General features: G+C 45.0%; 1 protein-coding gene across 1 annotated transcript; it reads right to left on the bottom strand.

Annotated features, from left to right (window-relative positions):
* Window positions 1-192: 192 nt before the first annotated feature.
* On the bottom strand, window positions 193-20,183 carry ATP6V1C2 (ATPase, H+ transporting, lysosomal 42kDa, V1 subunit C2). The gene is made up of 12 exons (XM_010282389.1): window positions 20,055-20,183; window positions 18,430-18,497; window positions 13,151-13,236; window positions 7,867-7,961; window positions 7,101-7,192; window positions 4,738-4,836; window positions 3,576-3,644; window positions 2,568-2,660; window positions 2,046-2,139; window positions 1,639-1,736; window positions 1,114-1,243; window positions 193-288 (listed from the first exon to the last, which is right to left on the bottom strand). Exons 1-12 carry the CDS (start codon window positions 20,181-20,183, stop codon window positions 193-195), a joined length of 1,149 nt encoding a protein of 382 aa, XP_010280691.1.
* Between the last annotated feature and the right edge of the window lie 752 nt (window positions 20,184-20,935).

The raw sequence follows: 20,935 nt of genomic DNA, 5'->3' as shown, positions 1-20,935 counted from the left end.
ATGTTTTTGTAAAACTATGAACAAGAGATATTATATTGAAGTCACTGTAAAAATTACTGCAAGTGGTAGGAAGTTCTTATGCAATTATCCTGCTACAGCACCTGCATTTTAATTTTGCTTTCAGTAGCTAAAGATTGTTTTACTGTAACAGGGTCTTGAAAGTGAACAGGTAAAGCTTGAGCAGTGTTTGTTTTAACTGCAGTCGAGAAGACTGAGGTCAATCTTGAAATAGACGTAAGGGTAATATTCTTGATTACTCAGTTGTAAACCAGGGATGTCCATGCCAGGCTGCAAAAGGAAACGATACGACTTTAAGTACCACTAAACAAACTTGTGCAGTTCTGAGCTACAGTGGGTTGCTTTTGTGCTCCTCTTCCACAGGTGGAATGGAGTTTTGTATTTACTGTGCTTAAGATTGGGAATTCACCACTGAGAATCTGGTGTTTGCTTGGTGTTTTCAGGCTGCCTAATGCAGCTAGTATTGAGAATTCATGCGTGGTTGCAACTTTATGAACATGTGTGTAGCAGTTTTGTGTGCTCTAGAGCAGCTGCTCCCTCCATGCACTTGGAATCTTACGCTTGCTGGTTTTAGACTGTTTTAACACCTACTGGCTTATCCTAAATGGTTTGTGCAGTCAAGATATGGGGAGGGAGAAAGCAAATACTGCTGTTCGCTGAAGTCCTAGATTGAGGTATTGAGTCAACGACAGCCTTTTACAGGGGACGGAGGTGTCACAGTCCTAACATTTAGTTCTGAATTCGTTTTTCTTGCTTATGTTGATCTGAACGTTTACAGAAAACTTGAAGCTTTTTACCTAGAGGAACTGACATAATGGAGCAGGCCTATTTCAGTCCGGTAGCTGTAAACATCAGCTGCTTCAACAGAAAATGTAAGCCATCTCTAAACCATCTCCATAATAATCTGAGCCTACCTGCTAATCTACCTAGCCTACCTGATCCAGTCTGTAACCACCAGGGATTAGGGCTGCATCCAGGGACTAGGGCATTGCAAGATGTGAGGAGACGCTTGCTCTAGCCCTTGGACTGTGAAAGTATTCATTTGACTAAACTGAGACAAGCTACAGCATGTACACTTGCAGTCCAAATACATACCTCCATTATACTTGCTGCTGCAACTTCATCCAGGTGTTTGAAGACCACATTTAGGATATCTCTCAGGCGTTTTACAGACTTCCTATTTGGCTGCAGCAGCATTGCTTGGAAATTCACTGGGAGGCCATACCTTGAAACACATCAACAGACACGATCATCTCCCGGGAAGGGGCACAGCTTTTCACTCCTGCCCTTGGTCCCCTTCGGTCTCCTGGCACGCCGGCTGCTTGTGCACTGCAGAGCACGGGCTCAGTGGCCTTGTGCTGCCTCCTTATCTGAAAGCATTTTCTTTTTGAAGCTGAAAGTCAACTAAACAGTGTCTTTCTGTTTTCCACGTCTCTGTAAGTGTCCCCAGAGACCTGCTTTTCATCAACTTTGTACGTCACCTGTACTGTCTCCTATGAGCTTCTGGAGTGTGGTGTGTAAGGGTCGTTCCCTCCCATGAAGGAACTGCCCCAGGAAGAGACCTGTACTTTTTGACTTCTAACAGGAATCTCTGCCGGCGCTGCATGTTTACCCACTTACCTCAGGACAGATTCAACAAAAACTCGCAAGGCTTTCACGTGAATCCAAGCCACAAATGCTTCACTGAAGTTCACTTTCAGCCAGCGCAGCAACGGGCCCTGTGAGGACAGACACAACAGTGTTGTGATCCCCTCGCTGTGTGAAGCAGCTCCGTAGCTACCACCACGGAAGCCGTCACAGGCTGCTGAGAGAATTCTCAGGCAGCCTGTCAGTGGCTCCCAGCGTATCAGAAACTGGAGTGACATTGCGCAAATTGTGTTATCTGTCCTCTGCCTCAGTTTTCTGGGCTAAATGGAGCTCAGAGGAGTCTGTTGGAACCATAAAGCCATTTCTGAGTGAGAGGTGCTTAGGCATGCCAGTAGCAAAGGCTGTCATTATGTGGGCCATCAACTTGATGTGCTACTTACATATTGTTGTTTCTTATCGGAAGCTAATTTCATCAGCTCTTCCTTTTCACATTTCAGTTCTTTCTCATCAAAATAAAATTCTCGAACCATGAACCTACAATTGAATGACATTTGCTCTCATAAGCCGTAGTCGAAGCAATATGCGCAGTCATTTATTTTGCCTCTGGAGAAGCAGGTACTGGATGTTTCAAAGTTGCTAGCCATTTAACCAGTTAAAGTTTGTGGAGGGTGGGAGTTGAAGTCACCCCCAGAAAGCCAGCTTCCTGCTGTCAGTAGCATGACAGCAGGAAAGACAACTCCAGGATCTGTAGATTGGGGCTTAAATAGGATCACTCTATCTGCTGCCACAGGTCCTTCACACCCTGCCTTCTCAGTGGCTTTTAGGGCCAGCAGCAGCGCAAACAGTAATGTTGTCCTAAAAACCACTGGTGGATTCAGCTGTACTGCACACAGAACAAGCCTCGCCTTACCCTCATCATCTTGTTTGCTAGCCTGCCCTGCCTCGCCATCCGTGCTTCTTACCTGTTCTCCCTGGCTTTAGCCTTGAAGTCATCCATCACTTTTCTAAATAGGGTCACGGTGAAGAGTCCTCCCTCTGCATCCTCAGCAATCATCCTGTGGGAGGGAAATTCACTGCTGTGGTTTGACACGGCAAATCCCTCATGCTTTCTTTACCTTCCTCTTTTGCAGTTCTTTTTTTCATTTCTGATACTGAACAACACTCTGCTTTTCAAGAACTGCTGTGACTGAAATAGGGAACAAAGACTTCACTAGCACCAGCTACACTATCTCCAATGTAAAACTCCCATGAGTTATGTTCCTGAACCCAAACACAGATGTTCTGCCTGCCTGATTTCTCTGTGTTTCCTGGTAATGTTCGCCCATTTTCCATGCACTTGTGTTTTTGAGACAGGCAGTAGCAAACAGCTTGCTTCTTTCTCTGGGCTTTCTGCTGCCTCCATTTCAGATAATAGCACTGTCACCTCTTGTGCCCTGACTTGGACCTCATGGTCTGCAGGAGCTGAGCAGTGGAATATTTAACTCCTAGGAAGGATTTTTTACTCCAGGTGAAAAGAGAAGATAATACGACATTGGCTAATGCAAATGAAAGTATCCTTGAATTATCCTATTCTACAGCAGGAAGCAATTAAAGATGCAAAGAGAGCATTTGATCTTTGTAAAAAGTAGTTTTCATTAAAGTTCTATGTGATTGCATGTGTCTGAATTATGCCGGGAGTGCTGTGACAAATTGTTTTACACAAAAAGCAAAGGCCATGGTTGAAAGTAGAAAGAACTACTTACTGGAAAAGGGAACAAGAAGCCAATTGTAAAAAAACAGTGATGATTTTTTTTTCTTTCATCTGCACTTCCCTTCAACAGAGTCATTTGTGATTTCAGAATAAGATTGGGCAAATCTATGTTAACATGCATTAGACAAGTGATTCCTTCCAGTATCCAGCAATGTGAGGGGCTGAAATATAGCAGGGATCTCTTAAACATACAGGGACCTCAATCTGGAATTTCACTTACTTGGTGGAGCGAGGCACTACCATATCAGAGAGGGATTCATAGGTCTTCTGCCACTGAACATAGCTTGACCTTTGAGCAACACACAAAAAAGCACAGTAAATAAATACTATATATTAGAAAGCAAATGTATTGATAAATACAGTTAATTGAGCTAATGGCTTAGTGTAGAAGGGCTGGAGCTCTTTGTTCTGGGTTATGTGATTAAGATACATTAAGCCTCTCCTACCCTTTCCTCTCCTAGTCACCAGCTAGGGAGATCTTTCCCTCAACACTGCACCCTCAATCCTCCCTTTGGGGCTTGGCATGAGGAAAAGCCCAGAGGAGGAAGCTGACGGTGGGAAGAACATGGCTTTTGGCACATTTTTCCAGGCTGCCACACAGTGTCCCGTGCTCCAGGACCCCTGCACGAGCTGCCCCTGATGGATGGGTAAGCGAGGTACATCTGCTACGTGCAGTCCCAGAGCTGATCTGGTGCTACACTGCAAGCATGGCAGGTGCCAGCACTGGGAGAAAGGGGCCAAGGGATGGTAAGAGTTTGCAAAGCGAGAACTCTGTTTATAGGGGGAGTCTGAAAGAATGTGCAGATAATAAACGCAGCAAACTTAGATCAGGTAGTTGTTTGTGACATGGTTTTCACAGACAGAAGAGTGATGGTACTGGATGTGTGTTGGGACAGGGTTATACAGGGAGGAAAAGTTTTGTGTAGGCTTCTAGAGAGAAGGACCTCATGTAACTTCACAACTGATGGCGATGGCAGCCATCCTACGTGCAGGCACTTACAAATACACAACCAGCAGTGGCTTTGTGCGTTTGACAGGTCTAATTCCCTTCATAAACTGGCTAAGCTCCAGTGAGAATCTGTGTTTCTCTTTTTTTTTAACTCCTACTATTCCTACCAAGGGGCTGTTTGAGAACCCACTCCGTAGCAGTTAAAAACTTACATCCCGTTTCAGTCCTGCTCCAAGTTCAGAGCAGTCTTTGTCTCTTTCTTTAGTGCTGGCACCACCCTTGGCAGAAACTGTTTTTTCTCTTTGCTGACGGCTCCAGCCATGCCCCCGCCAGGATGCAGATGAGCCGCCCCAACACCCAGTATTGCCTGGATCCGGTGCTTAGGCCTGAAACAATACCACACTGAGCGCGTGTGCACCCACTATTGCCTTACTTTGGCACCACGACAAGCAGCGTGATAAGATACTCGGAATTCAGAACAAAGTCTTCTTTATGCACGATGTCTGCTAGGGTCCGAGTCAGCAGATTCCCCCTACGGTGAAGAAGACAAAGAAAAAAAACATTAGCAGGAACCCAGCAGCAGCTCACTGGAGGTATTGGGCTGTTGGTATAGCTGGTAATAGTGTATACTGGGGTAGAAGAAGACCAGGAAGAAGGTGGCTAAAGGACACGTCTACACTTCTAAAATAGCCATTGAGTTATTTTACTGCAACCAAAAATAATAAAAAAGCAATTAATACTAATGGCAGAGTATTAGTGACTAGCACTAGGCTAGTTTATACCCTTTCTCTAAGTGAAATTACACCATTCTGCTGTTACTGTTTCTACAGTAAGGGTGTAGATTCTTGCAAAGGGCACACCTGAAGTTACCACCCTTCTCTCAGTCATTGCCACATCTTGCAGAAGGCACCTGCCTTCTCAAGGCTGCCTGCTGAGCTGCCTGTGTGACCACGCTTCAGTCACAGTAAGCAATGTTAGTACGGACCTAAGCCATCAAAGCAACCCTGGCATACCTGGACTGCCGTGGACGAGCACACCTCCAGCTGAAGGACAGTCTCATGCGCAGGTGGGCCCTGCAGGAGGGGCTCTCTTCACAGTCTAAGCCCACTTGGTCCCATTAAGTCCCACTAGTGCTGCACACCTAGGAAGCGTAGATGGCTGGGGCTGGCCGGCCATGGCTGGTAGGCTCTAGGTGTGTATGGGAAGAGAGCAGCTGCCCTCCCTGCCACCGGGCAGGAATGAAGAAGAATCAGTAGTTTTTAGCTTGAGGTTCGCTGTGCCAGTCTAAGCATTAATTAATTGGCCCATAACATCTTATTAGATGTTTGTTCAACCCAAGCTAGCTGGCACTGGTAGACACCAGAGATGCCAGCATTTAAAGGTGGACAGGATGGTGAGAGGAAGATAGGACCACAAGGTCTCTGTTCTTCTCCCTCATCACCTTGCTGGAGGCCTGGGACTGCTCATGTTCCCCACACAGAACTTCTGCCTCTCTCCAGGTACTTAAAGCTGATGTGGGAGCTGGAGAGATGCTGCAGGAGTGGGCTGGGAATACAAATGGTGCCAAGAAAAGGGAAATGGGACCTAATGTCTCCTTGTCCCTCCCGCCCGTGACTATCCACATGCGTGTGGCCTGAGACAAATAAATGTTTCTAACACCATGGCTATAATGTGACTATACCAAGCTGGAAGCAGAGGCTTCCAGTGGTGTGGGCTGGCGGTGGTGAGGCATGGATACAGGAGCTCAGCAGAAGGAGGGCAAGATGTAACTGTGATATGGCTCTGCTGACCCTCGTGGGCATTGCAGTCCCCATGTTGAGCATGTCTCCATGAAGGGCAGCGTTTTTTTGACAGTCATTCTGAAGTACCACTTGAAAGTACTTTTTCTGTGGTTTCTGGTTGGGTTCAGTGGAGTTGGTGCCAGGCATGCTTATTTTAGCTCCACATTGAGAACAAAATTCCAACCACCCTGGGGTTTGGTTTGAGCCCGTGTGAGTATCTTCCTTGGGTAAAGGCTGGTTTCTAGGCAGGCTGCCAGCTTGGCTGCAGTGCCAGGAAGGCAAGGACCTGTGTCCTGTGCCCAGAGCAAGGGGCCTGAGTACGAAAGAGTGGCACATATGAGCATGTGTTGGGCAAGGGCTTGCACAGTATCATCTAAGTTGCTCTAAATGTACTACTTACTGGAATTTACTATTGTCCCCAGTGATACCCTGGAAAAAAGTCCAGCTATCAGCACTGACATAGGTAAAGACCATATGAAGCTGTTGAGGACAAGAGAGAGGACATTTGGGAAGCCCTTTCAGAGCATTACCTGGACCAACAGAATGAAACAAAGAAAAGAAAAATGTAAGCGGGATGCTGGTGAGGCGTGGGAACAAGCAACACAGAGCTATTTCCCATGGGAGCTCTGCAAATGCTGTTCAGAACATAGGAAACGAACTCTGCTGTGCAAAGGAATCCACCAGCTGACCCAGCTCATCTAATTTCTGACCCCCTGAAATCTCATCAGAACAATACAGTGCATTTCGTTTTGACTCTTTCCAAGACTGTCTGCTCATGCTGCCAATAAAATCCTACTAGGAACTGCAGTCTCTCCAAGCTGATTTTGAAACACGATGATTGCACCAGCTCCCCCCTAGTTTTTGGGGCTCCCCTCAGCAGCCCCCAAAGCCAGAAAAATTTGCTCCCACCAGAAGACACACACGGTCCACTGCAGAGCAATGGGTGTGGGCACACACCGTCCTCAGTTCAGCCGTGCAGCGTTCAGGTGCAAACAGGCATGTGCTATATACTTACATAGTTTTTTTCTCCAGGCTCTGCAGATTTCCTTTAATGTTGTTGTATGCAGCTGATCGGGTCTTTAGGTCTGTTTCTATTTGAGTCACTTGCTAAAATGAAGTAAAAAAAGGGAGTCAACTCGGTGCCTGAGGTGTTGTCCTCACCCCCCTCCCACTACCTCTGCAGCGTAAGGACTCAGCTGGCGCCGCTCCTAAAACCAGCTGATGGTGGCCAAGAGGGAGCCAGTGCCGGAGCATCCCTGTGGCAAAGGCCTCTGCAGAAAGGAGGATTCGGTTAGCTGTCGCTGTGTGCGCGACAGCTGTACCTAAGGAGCAAGTTCAAGGCTTCATTTGTTATCTACATTGAACACCACATCACATCCTCCTGAACAGACCGGCAGTGTAAATAATTCATCCAGCCTGCAAAGTGTTTGATTTAATGTCAGGCCAACAATTTCACAGAAGAACTCGACAATGGAGAACACTATGGCAATAAAATATTACAATGAAGGGGATTAAAGTGCAGAAAGCATGTCAATGTACTCTAGTAAATATGATGACGTGCCATATACTTGCAGACTGGATAGGTTTAAACATATATATATCACTATTATTACAGTAGAAATTAAAATAATAATGCTTCAGTACAGAGTGTGGGCTTCTGAGCCTGTTCCTGCCCAAACCAAAGGCAAAGCTCTCATTGACTGCCATGAGAGGAGGGACCAAAAACTGCCAAAAGACATGCTTCCCCATGCTGACATCTTAAAATCTGGAGTACAATTTACCTTTGCTAATGCTTCTGATATACTCTTCAGTGGCTGCTTTATGGGATACTTGGCCATGTCCCACTCAAACCGTGTCAGGTAGCTAATTAGGTCAACTGAAAATGCAAAGAGATGCATTAAAGCAGACAGCTTACCAGGTGGCAGGTGAAAGTTTGGGTTGTAGTCCCCAGCTATAGCCTAGGTGTAACTTTGACTGACATTAGAGATGGGAGGGAACCAGAAGCCCACCTCTGAATCCTCACAGAAATTTGATCTAGATCAAATCCACAGAGATCATATGCCCAATCTAATCACCTTTCTAAACAACCGCAAACTTAGAAGTTGAACCAGAAATATTTTCTGCGTTACAGCTAACAGCATAGAACACGTGTTATTGTAAAATTAGCTGTATCAGCAGGACACAGCAACATGCAGCCATTCTTCCTCACAGCAGAAACAGCTTCATGTAACATACCTCCCTCTTGATGACTGCAATATGCCTGAATTTAATCCTAGCAAGAGCTATCAGAAAAGTACTTTGTGCCCAGGACCAGCAGTAATACTCAAGTGATTGAGAGTTTGATCAAAGACATTAAGAGTGTAGCTGACGTCACTGCTCTGTGATTCACTCACTAGAAATCACACCAGCTCAGGTGTGATGCGGAATTCCCCACTGCCTGCACACAGAGTGCCCCATCTCGCACAAAGCCATGCGGTGTTTCTCCGAGTGGATAAACCCAGTCACAGCACCCCGTGACAGAAATTCACAGCAAGGCCTTGTGTGTGTGCAGCCCCCAAAACAAGGCACCCTTGGACCATGGGGAGCCCTGGCTTTTTCCCAGAATTGAGGGGAGATGACACATATGACACCTGGCTCCTAGAACGGGATCATGCTGTTGCACTCTGAAGACCAAGGCTCCTTAACATCAGAAAACGTTAAGACTTGGTACATTATGGTACCAAGTAAAGAATTCTCCCCTAGCAGCTCATGAAATCAGACAGCTCTTTGCCTAAGCTGAGTCCTGAGAGTCCTTAGGGTGTCAAACACACTTCTACGTAGTGGTTTTGGGCAACTTTATGGGATAGGATAAACTCACAACAAGCAGGTTAGGAAGACTAGAGGAAGGCAGGGTCTTAATGCCTAAACAAGCCAGAGGCAGTGTCACCTGCTGGGTGGGCTTTCTTCCGGACCAGGAGAGTATCTGGGAAGCTGCCCTGGGGAGATGAGCAAGACAAGCTCAAGGTGCCAAGGAAAAGGAGGGGCATGCTGGGGCTGCTCAGTGTTCTTCACTACCTTGTGAAGAGAGTTAATTCAGTCCCACAGCGAGGTTTGAGCACAATTTCTTGTGGGCTGGGCTTCCGGGGTGTGGGGAAAACTTTATGAACCGAGATGCAGGAGAAGGAATGTGAAAGGTTCTGTAATTGCCATAGTACCAGGCTGAGGGTACTACCCTGTCTTTTGTGTGATACCGAATACGCTTGGCAGGAGAGCACTATCCCTTCCACAGGCTTCTCTCACCCCATAACAGAGTCAGCTTACCCTATTAGATTTCCAAAGCATGGAAAGTCTTCTGTTAGGAGGAAACAGGCTTCTTAGCAAAGGGTAAACTCCGTCAGAGGCGGAGAGCACTGGCAGGACAGTGTTCTCCCCCTCCTTCTAAAACCGCAGCTGCGTAAATCTCCCACACATCCAATGGACAGGAGCCGCAAGTCAAAGATATCCAACCCTTCCTGCTAAGGTCTGATCAGGAATCAGCAAATTCTCCTGCACAGGGAGCGTGTGGGAAGGGGGCAAAACTGCAGAAGGCAGGGAGAGCTATCGCACAGCTCCTGCGTGGCCTTGGTCCTCAGGGCCTCTGGGGGGAAGGCAGGGAGGCCAAAAATACTTGAGCAATAAAATTCATGGAGCATTTTCAGCACGGGCTACGCAACACGAGGTCCTGCAGCTTCTGTTCCAAGCTTTCTTGCTGAGGCTTTGCTAAATTCAATGGGAATGAAACCTGCAAAGAGCATGGTATTACAGGGCTGTGCGGAGGAACGGTGTATTCGCAGGCTCTGACCTACATGTAGCTGAGGAGATAGGACAGTTCCCCAAGACCTACACATGCCCTTTCTGTCCTCGCATTTCCTGAATCTCAGCAGTTAAGCACACGCAGGAGTTCTCAGCCCATTTTCCAAGTTCACTCCTGAGCAGTGCTCTGGCACGGGTGAGGTTTAGTTCAGCAGCCTGATCTTGGGGATGGCACAAACTGCTGTGAACACGCTAGCAGAACTGAGCTTAAAATGCCAAGCTGTCCAAGCACCCTGATGGTCCTGGAATGGCACCCCTCATTTATGGAACCTGTCAAGTCACTTCTAGAAGACTTCACACAGCTGCCCATGCAGCAGAGATGCTTCCTACCTACCCGAACATGCTCACAGCTGCCCCGGAACCCCACAGCCTAAATCTCTTGTAACTCTGATTTACTCACCCAGGTCTAAGAGGCAATGTTAAATACTTTCCCTTCAAAACACAATTCTTCAAAATTGTTACACTTCCCATTTTTCTTTGTTTTCAGCTCATTATAAAGAATGGAGTTGTTCCACCACTTATCAAACTTTAAAATTCATTTGAGTATATTATTTCTATAAGTGGAAGAGAATTTGGTCTGAATCTTTGAAGAAAAGCTTTTACTTACATTTCACATTTTTTATTCTGTCATGAGCAAGAAAGCATTTCCTGCTGTGGTGATATACTAAAATTCCCCTTATTACACAAACACGTATTTCCCTCTATAAGACAGACATCTCCACATGGCTGCTTCTGACTGTTGCCCACTGGAAAGTAATGTGTATGTTCACTTAACTAAAAGTGCTGCATTTTCTAGCACTTTGCATTTTTCTTCACACAAATCTAACCAAATAATTGTTAGACACACAGCCACCATCTTCATCAGTTCGTGGACCAAACTGCTGTTGGGATTATATACAACTGAGCTAAAATCAGAAAACTTGCATAGTATAACTTAAAACAAAACTTGAGTTGGGATGGTCTAATAGTCTGAAACAGGACCATGTAGCAAGAAATTGTATCTTATAATTTTGTTTCTGATTTCATGACCTCAAGCAAGTCTTCAACTTTAAGGACCTTTTGCTAACCAGAAAGGGGAGGAGGAAGAATTTGTACTGCAAAGTTGCTGCTGTTTATGAAGAATGACAGTGGAATGTATTAGGGGAGTCCTCACATCATACTAAAGCTGACTGAATTTTTTAAGATGCAGTCAATAATCTTGGAAAGGTTAATGTCTTAGTATAGCATGATTTGTTTGTATGAGCAAATCCAAACAGAGGACAGAAATGAGTAACACATAGAAGTAATTCCACATCCTACTATTACGACACATGCAGAGCTGATAGAAAAGGAAAATGGTGTAAAAAGAGGAAACAAGGGAAATAAGTGAAACCTGTTGTTTCTCAAGTCATAGAGATATCGTGATCAAGCTACGAGGTTTTTACTTGAGAAATCCATCGTAACCTGATCACTGTATCTCTACAACCAGACCAAGACTTGTCTCTAGCACTAATACACACAAATCCATGCTTGTAACATCACCGCAATCATCAATCCTCAACATACTTTTCAGACATTTCATTTTATCCTTTAGCCCTGAAACACAATAAGTGGGATTATGGTACTCGTCAAGCGGTTGCACTCATCAAATGTCAGTCTTATTTCATGCAAGAAGGACATTTCTAAAAGAACTTCCTCCCCATCCTTCACTCATACAGATCTGAAGTACAACACTGCAGACAGTCAAAGGGTGATGCAATGTGCATGGTTAGTTTATTTGTCTGACAGTTGTCTGACAGTTGTCTGACAGTTTGTCTGACAGCGTCACTTGACAAGCTTGTAAGTAGCATGTGTAACACATCCAACTTTACTGTACTTTTCCAGGATAGTTGGGGAGCAATTTGCTCTGAAACAAAATATGCAGAGATCTAGAAGCCATCAGTTCCTAAATGTTAATTTTGTCCTTGACACAGGCTCTCTTTAGGGCCTTGAGTACTGTACCAGATAATAAAGGGGGGAAATTATCTCATGGAGGTTATAAAAACATCCTATTGACTACTGAGAGATGCTGCAGGGGAGCATATGGTAAGGTAGTAGGCTCCCTTCTGTCATGTCAGAAGTGCCCCCGCCATCACTGCCTGCTCTCCTCTGCTACACAACTGCTGCCAGCCAGGGCAGCACACTACTGAAGGGCATTTCCTCCTAACAGGAGTAGGAGGTGCACGTCCCGCCCCTGACACAACCTTTTGAGTGCAGCCCCAGCTCCACATTTTGGAGCTGTTGCCTCACACGTCTACCTGTGATGTCAAAAATCCACAGTTAACAACATGATCTATCCCAGCACTGTAGGAGGGATGGCAAATCACTAACAGATCACTGACAGGTGTCATGTAGGCATACAGAATGAGATTTAGCCGCCTGTAAGTGATAAAGCCCCTAAAGAGCACAGAAAGGCACTAGGTCATTTTAGGAGTGGAGAAGGATGTCTCCTGGACCTGTTGGAGCGGGTCCAGAGGAGGCCTCAAAAATGATCAGAGGGATGGAACACCTCTGCTGTGAGGACAGGATGAGAGAGTTGGGGTTGTTCAGCCTGGAGAAGAGAAGGCTCCGGGGAGACCTTCTTGCAGCCTTCCAGTACTTCAAGGGGGCTTCTAAGAAAGATGGGGACAGACTTTTTAGCGGGGCCTGTAGCAATAGGACAAGGGGTAATGGTTTTAAACTAAAAGAGGGCAGATTTTGACTAGATCTAAGGAAGAAATTTTTCACACTGAGGGTGGTGAAACCCTGGCCCAGGTTGCCTAGAGAGGTGGTAGCTGTTTTCATGTATTCATGTTCCAGAATGTTTTCCCTGGAGACATTCCAGGTCAGGTTGGATGGGGCTCTGAGCAACCTGCTCTAGTTGAAGATGTCCCTGCTCACTGCAGGGGGATTGGACTAGATGACCTTTAAAGGTCCCTTCCAACCCAAACTATTCTGTGATTCTATGATTCTCTTTCCTCTTCACTGCCCAACCCTAGTGTTAGAAACTAGTTCAGTACTAGACACTGAACACACTCCTGAAAGCAAAGCTGGTGCTGAATAAAGCTTGTGCTAACTTTGAGAAAAATGGGAGCAGGCTAGGTATGTTCTTAAAAAATGTTGCTGATGGTTGTCCTTTCTAATGCGTGAGTGAGTGTTTCAACCCCACAGGTTCATATTCTGAAGCAAACAAAAGCAGCATCAATGCATTAAAAAACCTACATTCACAGCACCTACCTCCATTGGCCAGAAGATTTTCCTGGACTTTATCTTTTGAGTCCTCCATAACTTCTTCTATGTACTGGGCTATTTTCTTTATTATGCTTGAGTGTAACAAGAGAATCTTTGTTAGTGAAGAAACAAAATGAATATAAAACAGTTGCTACCATGATCTGATAAACATGGAGATGCCCAAACAAAACACTTCTGGAGCAAGGCAAGTTAATTTTCAGTCCAAATTAAGATAAACAACCTATGGCATATTGCCTTATTTCTAAATACACTCATCTCCACAAACCCATAGGTAATATCACCTCCCCAGTGCTCTAGACTTCCAGAAGATCAAGATGCAGTCTTCTGTACACTCACGATACTCATAGCAGAAACCAGCAGGCAAGAAATCTGTGTTTAAAACTCTAAAGGTGGTGGAGGAACAAGAGGCTACATACAGGCTAACACTGGCTGAAAATCTGCGACGTGGGATGCTAAATAAACCCTTAGGGCTTGCTGAGATGAGGTTCTTACAAAGTACTCTGGGGAAAATGAGAAAGTTCTCTTGTTTGAGAGGGAGAATTTCCTCCTTATTCCTCTTCAGGGGACTCTTTCTTCTCTTTAGCATGGTGGACAAGACACTCCCTTAAGGTGTGGGAGTACTTGATTCAAATCCTCCTGCTCAATTCAGAGCAGTGATTTAAACAGAGCCCTTCCTGGAGAACATTGTCTCCGCAGTTACTTATTCTTTGCTTATTTAAAAAATGGATTCATCATCCAGCAGTAGATCCTCCTGGCTCTAGTCAAAGTATCTATCTCATACAGGCCAAGAGCCTTTCTGTTTTTTCTAGTATCTTTCTGTATGCAGAAATATTTGCAGAATTTGGCCTTCAGTTCCCTAACTATTCCAGGTTGACTACACCTCGTAAAAGAAGCAACAGCTAAAAAGTAACTGCTTGGTGATGAAATTGGCAGAGACATGAAGTGGACATAATCCTTCGCGTGGTGACATGGAGTGGAGCATAATGGCAGGCTTCTTCTCACTTTCTTTCCTTACAGAGGGGAGACTACTACAGCTGCAGATGAGCTGGAGACTGAAAGGGCACCTGCAGAGTTTGGACAACGTGTCTTGTGACACCCTGTGGCTTTCAAGAGCTCAGGAAAGGGACTTCAGGGCAGGTAGAGATACCATGAGAGCATCAGAGAAAAGGATGTTCTTTGATATGCTGCAAAGCAGATTTATGGGCCATTTAAAAGAAGTAATTCATAGAGGAAAGATTCCCTCGATCTCCATTCCTGTGAAGAAAGTCACAGTCTTTGGAGTACACAGTCTTTGCAAAGGTTTTCCAGTCCTGTGACAGGGAGGAAAAATCTGAGATTGCTGATGCTGCCAAGAATGCAGTAGTCAGAATTCCTGCTTTTTTTTTGTGTGGCCTTTCAATATATAAAAGGGGCTTATAAGAAAGATGGAAAGAGACTTTTTGCCAGTGCCTGTAGTGACAGGACAAGGGGCAACAGTTTAGACTGAAAGAAGGTAGATTTAGATTGGATATAAGGAAGAAATGCTTTATGCTGAGAGAGGTGAGACACTGGAACAAGCAGCCCAGAGAAGTTGTGGATGCCCCATCATTGCAAGTGTTGAAGGCCAGGTTGGATGGGGCTTTGAGAAACCTAGTGGAAGGTGTCCCTGCCCATGGCAGGGGGTTGGACTGGATGATCTTTAAAGTTCCCTTCCAACCCAAACCATTCTTCTCATGATCCTGGACAGGTGCAGTTCAGATTGCCTGTAGGAGGAAACTACACCACTGCTCTCTAGTTCACAGCTCCCTCAGGGATGCCGCAGTTTTCCACCATCTGGCTGCAGCCACTTAGGGACCGGGTGCCAGCTGAGCGTTGCTGGAGTACGTGTTCCGCACGCTCGGGCTGCCGGGAGGGCGCAGGGATGGGCACAGCGGTTCCCCGTCAGCCTCGCCTTGCCAAGCACTTCGGCAGTTTCCAGCTTGGAGACGCAGCGGTTTTGCAGCCCCTTCACGGTGCCCAGAGAGCCCAAAGGAACTTGGAACAAGACAGGACTCCAGCCCAGCTGCTAAGAACAGTATAGCAGGAGGCTAAGGGCATAACAGAGAAAGTAGCCAACACAAAAGCGTATAACCCAGTAGCTTTTCCAAGGGACCTGAACTGCTTTTGTTATTGTTGAGTGCAGCTGGGGGCTAACCTGATAGCTGGGAAGCAGTTAGCGCTGCTCTCTCCTTAGGTACAGACGGTGGGACAGGTATGTGCTGCCGTGCACCCGACAGTCCTATCTGCCCCGGTGAGGCTTTGCTCCCTTCCAGCCCACACACCCCGCTGTCCCTGCAGGCAGTATACAGCCAGAAGGTATGTACACAGTGCGCCAGAGGAACGTTCTCCAGCCCTGGCTTAGTCTCTGTGCCGTGCCTTGCCTTGCACCCTGTGAAATGGAAGCAGGATTCACTCATCCAATATATTCCCCGTGCAAAGACAGAACATGCACCCTGTGTACCACTGATGACTGAGGCAAGCAAGAGGAATCAGAGCACCGGGGGAGCCCCATCAACTATAGTGACATCCAACAGCGAGCAGCATTCACAACCAACCCTTAAACCTCTGCCTTTACGTGAGATGAATCCCACTTTGAGCAAATACCATGCTCAAATGATGTGTTACAAAAGGAGAGGGTTTCAGCTAAAATGCGTTGAGAAGTAGTAATAAAAACCCATAGACAGTAACTCCATACAGCCTGTTATTATGGCTTGGAAGACTCACACATGCTGTTTCTGAAATTGCTGCAATGTCATTACTTTCAAAAGAAAAAAAATTAAAAAACAGTCCAACACTCTTTAAATGATACTGTGCATTAAATGGTGCTACCAGCTAGGCCTCCAAAACACTGCAGGGAGCAGAAGTCCTGCAATCTGGGGCCACTGCAGAATGCTCTGCCAGCCGAGGACCTGGGAGAGCCCCCAGAAGGGACTCTTGAGAGAGCAGCTACCCTGCGGTGACATGGAAAAACACTCTGCCTCCCGGTGTAAATAAATAATAAAAGTATGTGGAAACAATAGATCCTGCAAACTCTTGCCCCTTCTCTGCTGTCCTGGCAGGAGGCAGCGCTGACAGGTTTGCACTGCCTGGCTTTGCTGGCAGTTGTGCTTATCTATCAATTTTTTTTGTTGCAGAAGAGCAGGAACTGAATGCTCAGGTCATTTGAACAGGCTTGTAACCCTCTGGATGCCATTTACTTCAAGGAAGTGCGAGCGCTTGGCATTTTAATCCTTGAATCACAATTTAGACTCAAAACCCTGGGCATTTATTTAACGTAAAAATGCTTTTGTATGTCCTTGTTGTGTTGATTATTCTCTGCTATGACCCTACTCCAATGCATTTTTCTTATTTTTTAACACATTTTTCTTATTTCTAAATCTCGTTGATCCTTCTTGATTAACTATTTGGATAGGCAAACAAGACAAATAGGAAAAGTCCTTACCTCAGCAGCTTACAGTGGAAGGGCCTCACTGACCCCTTTGCCTGGTGCCTATAGCATGTCATATGATAAGGGTCATTACTGGCATTAATTGTCCCCATTAAAGGGACAATTAGTGGAGTAAAGTGGCATTCCGTTTGAACAAGGAGCTGTAGCAGGTTGTCAAGACAAAGGTAGCCAAAGGAGACAGTGAGCCTAGGGAGCTCATATCGACATTTCACTCAAAATTACCCTCTGTGATCTTACATGGTTCCTACAGATGGCTTTTCGGAAGTTCCAATTCTTCACAAAGCTGGGAATTAGTTAAGCCCTTCTGAAAATCAGTTCTGCATGATTTTCGGCAGCCCTCAAGCCTGGATCACACAGTTGCTTACCTATCTGCTGCCCTGACTAGAGACACCTTCCGTTAGAAGAGATAGCAGGTATTGGCACTGTCTCTCCCCAAATTTTCCCCCATTCTCACTTCATGAAGAATCTCTGCAGTATGAACCAGAGGACTGAACATGTTTACAAAGAATTTGGGGCAGGTTTTTTTGGCATGGTCACAATGGAAAAGCTTTTCTTGATGAATTAAGTCGCTCTGTCCTGCTAAAAATCCTGAAAAAGCAATATGGTTTATCTTCAGGTAGTCCTCTGAGGAGCAGGGAGTTGGACTCAATGATCCTTATGGGTCCCTTCCAACTCGAGATATTCTATGATTCTATGATTCTAAGAGGATCAATGTCATGTACAACCCAGAGTGATCAAATGTAATCATCCTAATACAGCCCTGCTGTAGCACAAGTAAAAAACAAAATCCTACAGAGAAATGTATTCTAGCAAACTTACTTTTACCCAAACTACCTAGCATAGATGTAAACAGTTTATATCAGTATTTCTGTATGTGTTTGCAACTGCCAGACAAAATCTATGAAAGTATCAAGCATATTTGGACAAACAAATCCTTATCAATCCTGGCTGGGGGAAAAAGGCAAAAAGCCCCAGAGCTAACACATGCCTTTGTGACCAAGACCACAACTATATGTGAGGTAAGCTTCCAAAGCAAAGAGAAAGAAAAAACCCCACAAAACCAAACAACAACAACAAAAGTCAGCAGCTTGTACTTTCATTGCCTCAACAACAAAGTTTACTTTGTGCCAAAAAGTATCTTGCAACTTGGCATTTCCTCAGCTTGCTGTACTATATTATTCTTTGTACACACAGGTCAGTTTGGCCCAAAAGGCAATCTGGGCAATGATCAGCAAGGAAATCATGTGAGTCTTTGCATAAGTAGGTTTGATACAATGTGAGTCAATATTCTGGCTTTCAAGAAGTTTAAAAATCTGAGAGGAAGAGCTCCGGATTTCATTCAGAAGAACTTACTCCTTAGAACTCCTACACCTGGTTGAAAAGGGGCAGAAGGATCAAGAGAAATATTCTGTGAAAATACGATCAGGGTGGGCTTCATATTCTCCAAATGCCCTTTTATTTAAGTTTCTGGATGGAGCAGGATGATGTTCTTTTAAAAAGAAGAAGAACCTTTTTAGAAGTTTCCCTTTGAGAAATAGCTTCCCTAGCACTGCCACTCAAACAGATTGCTGGGCAGACAAAACTATCACTGACTTAATTCATCCAAATTTAAAGGAATAGTCCTTTCTTTGTGACAACTCCATGACAATCAACACAAGGGTTAAACAAAGCTTATCCACTTTAATCTAGTTGTAGTCTGGGCTGAACTGAGTCAGACCGAGGTGAGCACAAGGACATATCGTCCCATAAAAACAATGTCTGCTTCTCATTTGTAGGTAGTAAATAAGATCTATTTTACCTTTCAGCAAAGCTATCAAGTTTTCCCAACTCATCTGACAGACCAACAAGAGCATCCAGTGTCCCCACCTGTGCAAAAGATGAGAAGTAGGTGAAAGACGCACGAGTCTAAGGCTTCTGTTGGCAGAGGCTTGGGGACAGAGACTTGTGTTTAGCACTTGTGAATTCAACAGTTTGGCAGAATTTTGTTTACTTGGTGGAAAATAGTAGCAATTCCTTTACCCGAGACCTACGGCATAAAAACCCTTTTCCATTAAAGGAAAAAACATATGCGTAGTCTCAAGACTACACGTCAGTGTCTTCCTTCCTGTTTTCATTCCTGTATCATCAAGTTGCATAGACTAGTCTTTAACCTGATCAGATAGTGACTAGAAATGCACATAATATATGTATGAATCGGATGTACTGAGAGAACCAAGGGAAGCAGCACTTACTCAAAAGGGGATTTCTGTCTGCATTCTTTGCTATTACCAAAGACTAAGCCTCTCACCAAGCCATTTCCTCCAAGACCAACATCTGCTTCTTGCATGACTCTCTGTCACAGTCATAATCCTATGCTTATGGTATTGCAATATATCGCTGAACCTTTTTGTGCAATGTTGCCAGCTCAACACTATGAAGGGTCAAGCTGAAGGAGAAGAAACAAGTTGTACATAGAACCATTAGCAGAATACTAATGGGCTGGCTGCATCTTCAGATACTGCAGATGCTTTATTTCCTTTGATATTAGCAGACTCGCCCCAACTCCAGTTGGGTAAGGCCCATAGATGGTAAAAATCACATCAATCTCAGGTGCACATGCAAAAAGCAACATTCCCAGTCTGAAACATTTGTGTGACAATTCAGCAGGTTATTACTTGGGAACAGGCCACACTCCCCTTTTTACTTAAATCCTTATGTAATTGGGATAGCTCAAGTTATAACTGTTAACAATCTTTTTGGATTAAAGACAGACCTTGAATGTACTAAGAGTAGCTTTGTTAAGTGACGGGTGATGGCAAGTCCCCAAGGAACCAAGTTCTACATCTGTGGTAGGTCCACTGACTTTAATACAGTGTACTTGGATTTTTCATGGCCACAAGCGAAATAAAAATAAGGTGCAGATTTTATAAAATAAGGACTAAATAATGCAAAAATATAAAAAAATAATGGATTAATACTCTTCCTATTTATATGATGATATGAAGCTGGGTAATGTAGCTGAATATACGTATACATTCATTTCTCAAGGACTAATGTGCTTTTGTCTATCAGGGGTCTTACTGGCATGGCTCTAGATACTTAGCCGCTCCCTTTGCATTAGCAGTCCAAGATGTACAATGCTGTATGACTTTCATGACAGGGAGCAAATGGTACAAATGAATGCAATAGATTAGTTATTTAACTCATCTCACTCATCTTCACTCCATATACATATATCCTTCCAACATGAAGGTCAGCTTCAAGAACAATGACTTCTTTTCTCTCTGATCAATTTTCAGTTGACTGAGCACAATTCAGTCCCTGACTGCAATCGTCTACTCTCTGCATATTATCCCCCAAAATAAATCCCACATTTATCCCAAAAGTCTTTAGTCCTGGCTAATGCTGCTGTATCACTCACACCCAAACCCTTTCATTGTTTACCTTTAAGTCTGGAATATGGAATTTGCTGTTGCTGGACAGGTTGGATTTAGACGTCACCGTGTTCATTCGCTCCCATGCCTGCAGATTTGTTTTATCTCCTGGGGCAGAAATTAGCCAGAACTCCGACATGATCTAATATTTTCCCTTCGCTCCTGGTCACTGTAGAAACACAAAGCAGGTAAGTGGCTAGAAGAGCACTGTACAAAACAGGCTCTTCCCTAGGAACAGAAAAAGTTAAGAACAGATGAATGTTTTTTTTCAGAAACACAAGGAGAGTGAGTCAGTCCTGTGTCTCAGGCTGAAATGGAACATGACCTTCTCCAGAATGTCACGGAAAGAGTGCGGCCGTTCCTCCTTTCTCAAGGTTGTTTCATCCAGTTTCTGACTGAAGAAAGGAACCTTCCTCCTCCCCTTGTCCCTCCCAGCCCGCTCCATTCGCCGTGCACTCCAAGTCCAGTCTCCATTAAGGAGTTCGGGGACTTCACTAAACCATCCAAACGTAATTAAGGATTTCTGTTTGATAAATATTGTCTCTCAAATCTTTGGACACTTGTAGGCAAAGTGGAAAACATGACGTGGAGAGACCTCTGCTCAGCCTATAGGCTGCAAAAGGTGCCGCCGGTAAGATGGAATATTACTTTCCCTGTGTTTTTCTTTCCAGGTCGGATAGGACGGAGCTGGAGGAAGGGAAGTCGCAGCATACAGAGACGATCTCAGCAGAACAACGGACATATGACAGTCACGAGAATCCACGGGGGACACCTCCACGGGGGTTGACCCAGCAGGTCCGTGCAGGACAGCGAGAAGCAGAAACCACCCGGAGGTCTCCGACAGAGACCACGGGGGTCCACGGAGGCTCTCCCCGGAGCCCCTCATGCCGT

Source organism: Phaethon lepturus, unplaced genomic scaffold (assembly GCF_000687285.1).
Source record: "Phaethon lepturus isolate BGI_N335 unplaced genomic scaffold, ASM68728v1 scaffold14072, whole genome shotgun sequence".
Taxonomy (NCBI): domain Eukaryota; kingdom Metazoa; phylum Chordata; class Aves; order Phaethontiformes; family Phaethontidae; genus Phaethon; species Phaethon lepturus.
This window is presented reverse-complemented; position numbering and strand designations above follow the sequence as displayed.

Excerpts from the sequence above, each read along its gene's own strand:
- ATP6V1C2 (XM_010282389.1), bottom strand. The coding sequence starts at position 20,183 with ATGTCGGAGTTCTGGCTAATTTCTGCCCCAGGAGATAAAACAAATCTG. Across the intron at positions 7,962-13,150 it reads AAATCTTCTGGCCAATGGAG|TTGACCTAATTAGCTACCTG; the intron begins GTAGGTGCTGTG and ends TTGCATTTTCAG. Across the intron at positions 2,661-3,575 it reads GTAGTGCCTCGCTCCACCAA|GATGATTGCTGAGGATGCAG; the intron begins GTAAGTGAAATT and ends TCCCTCCCACAG.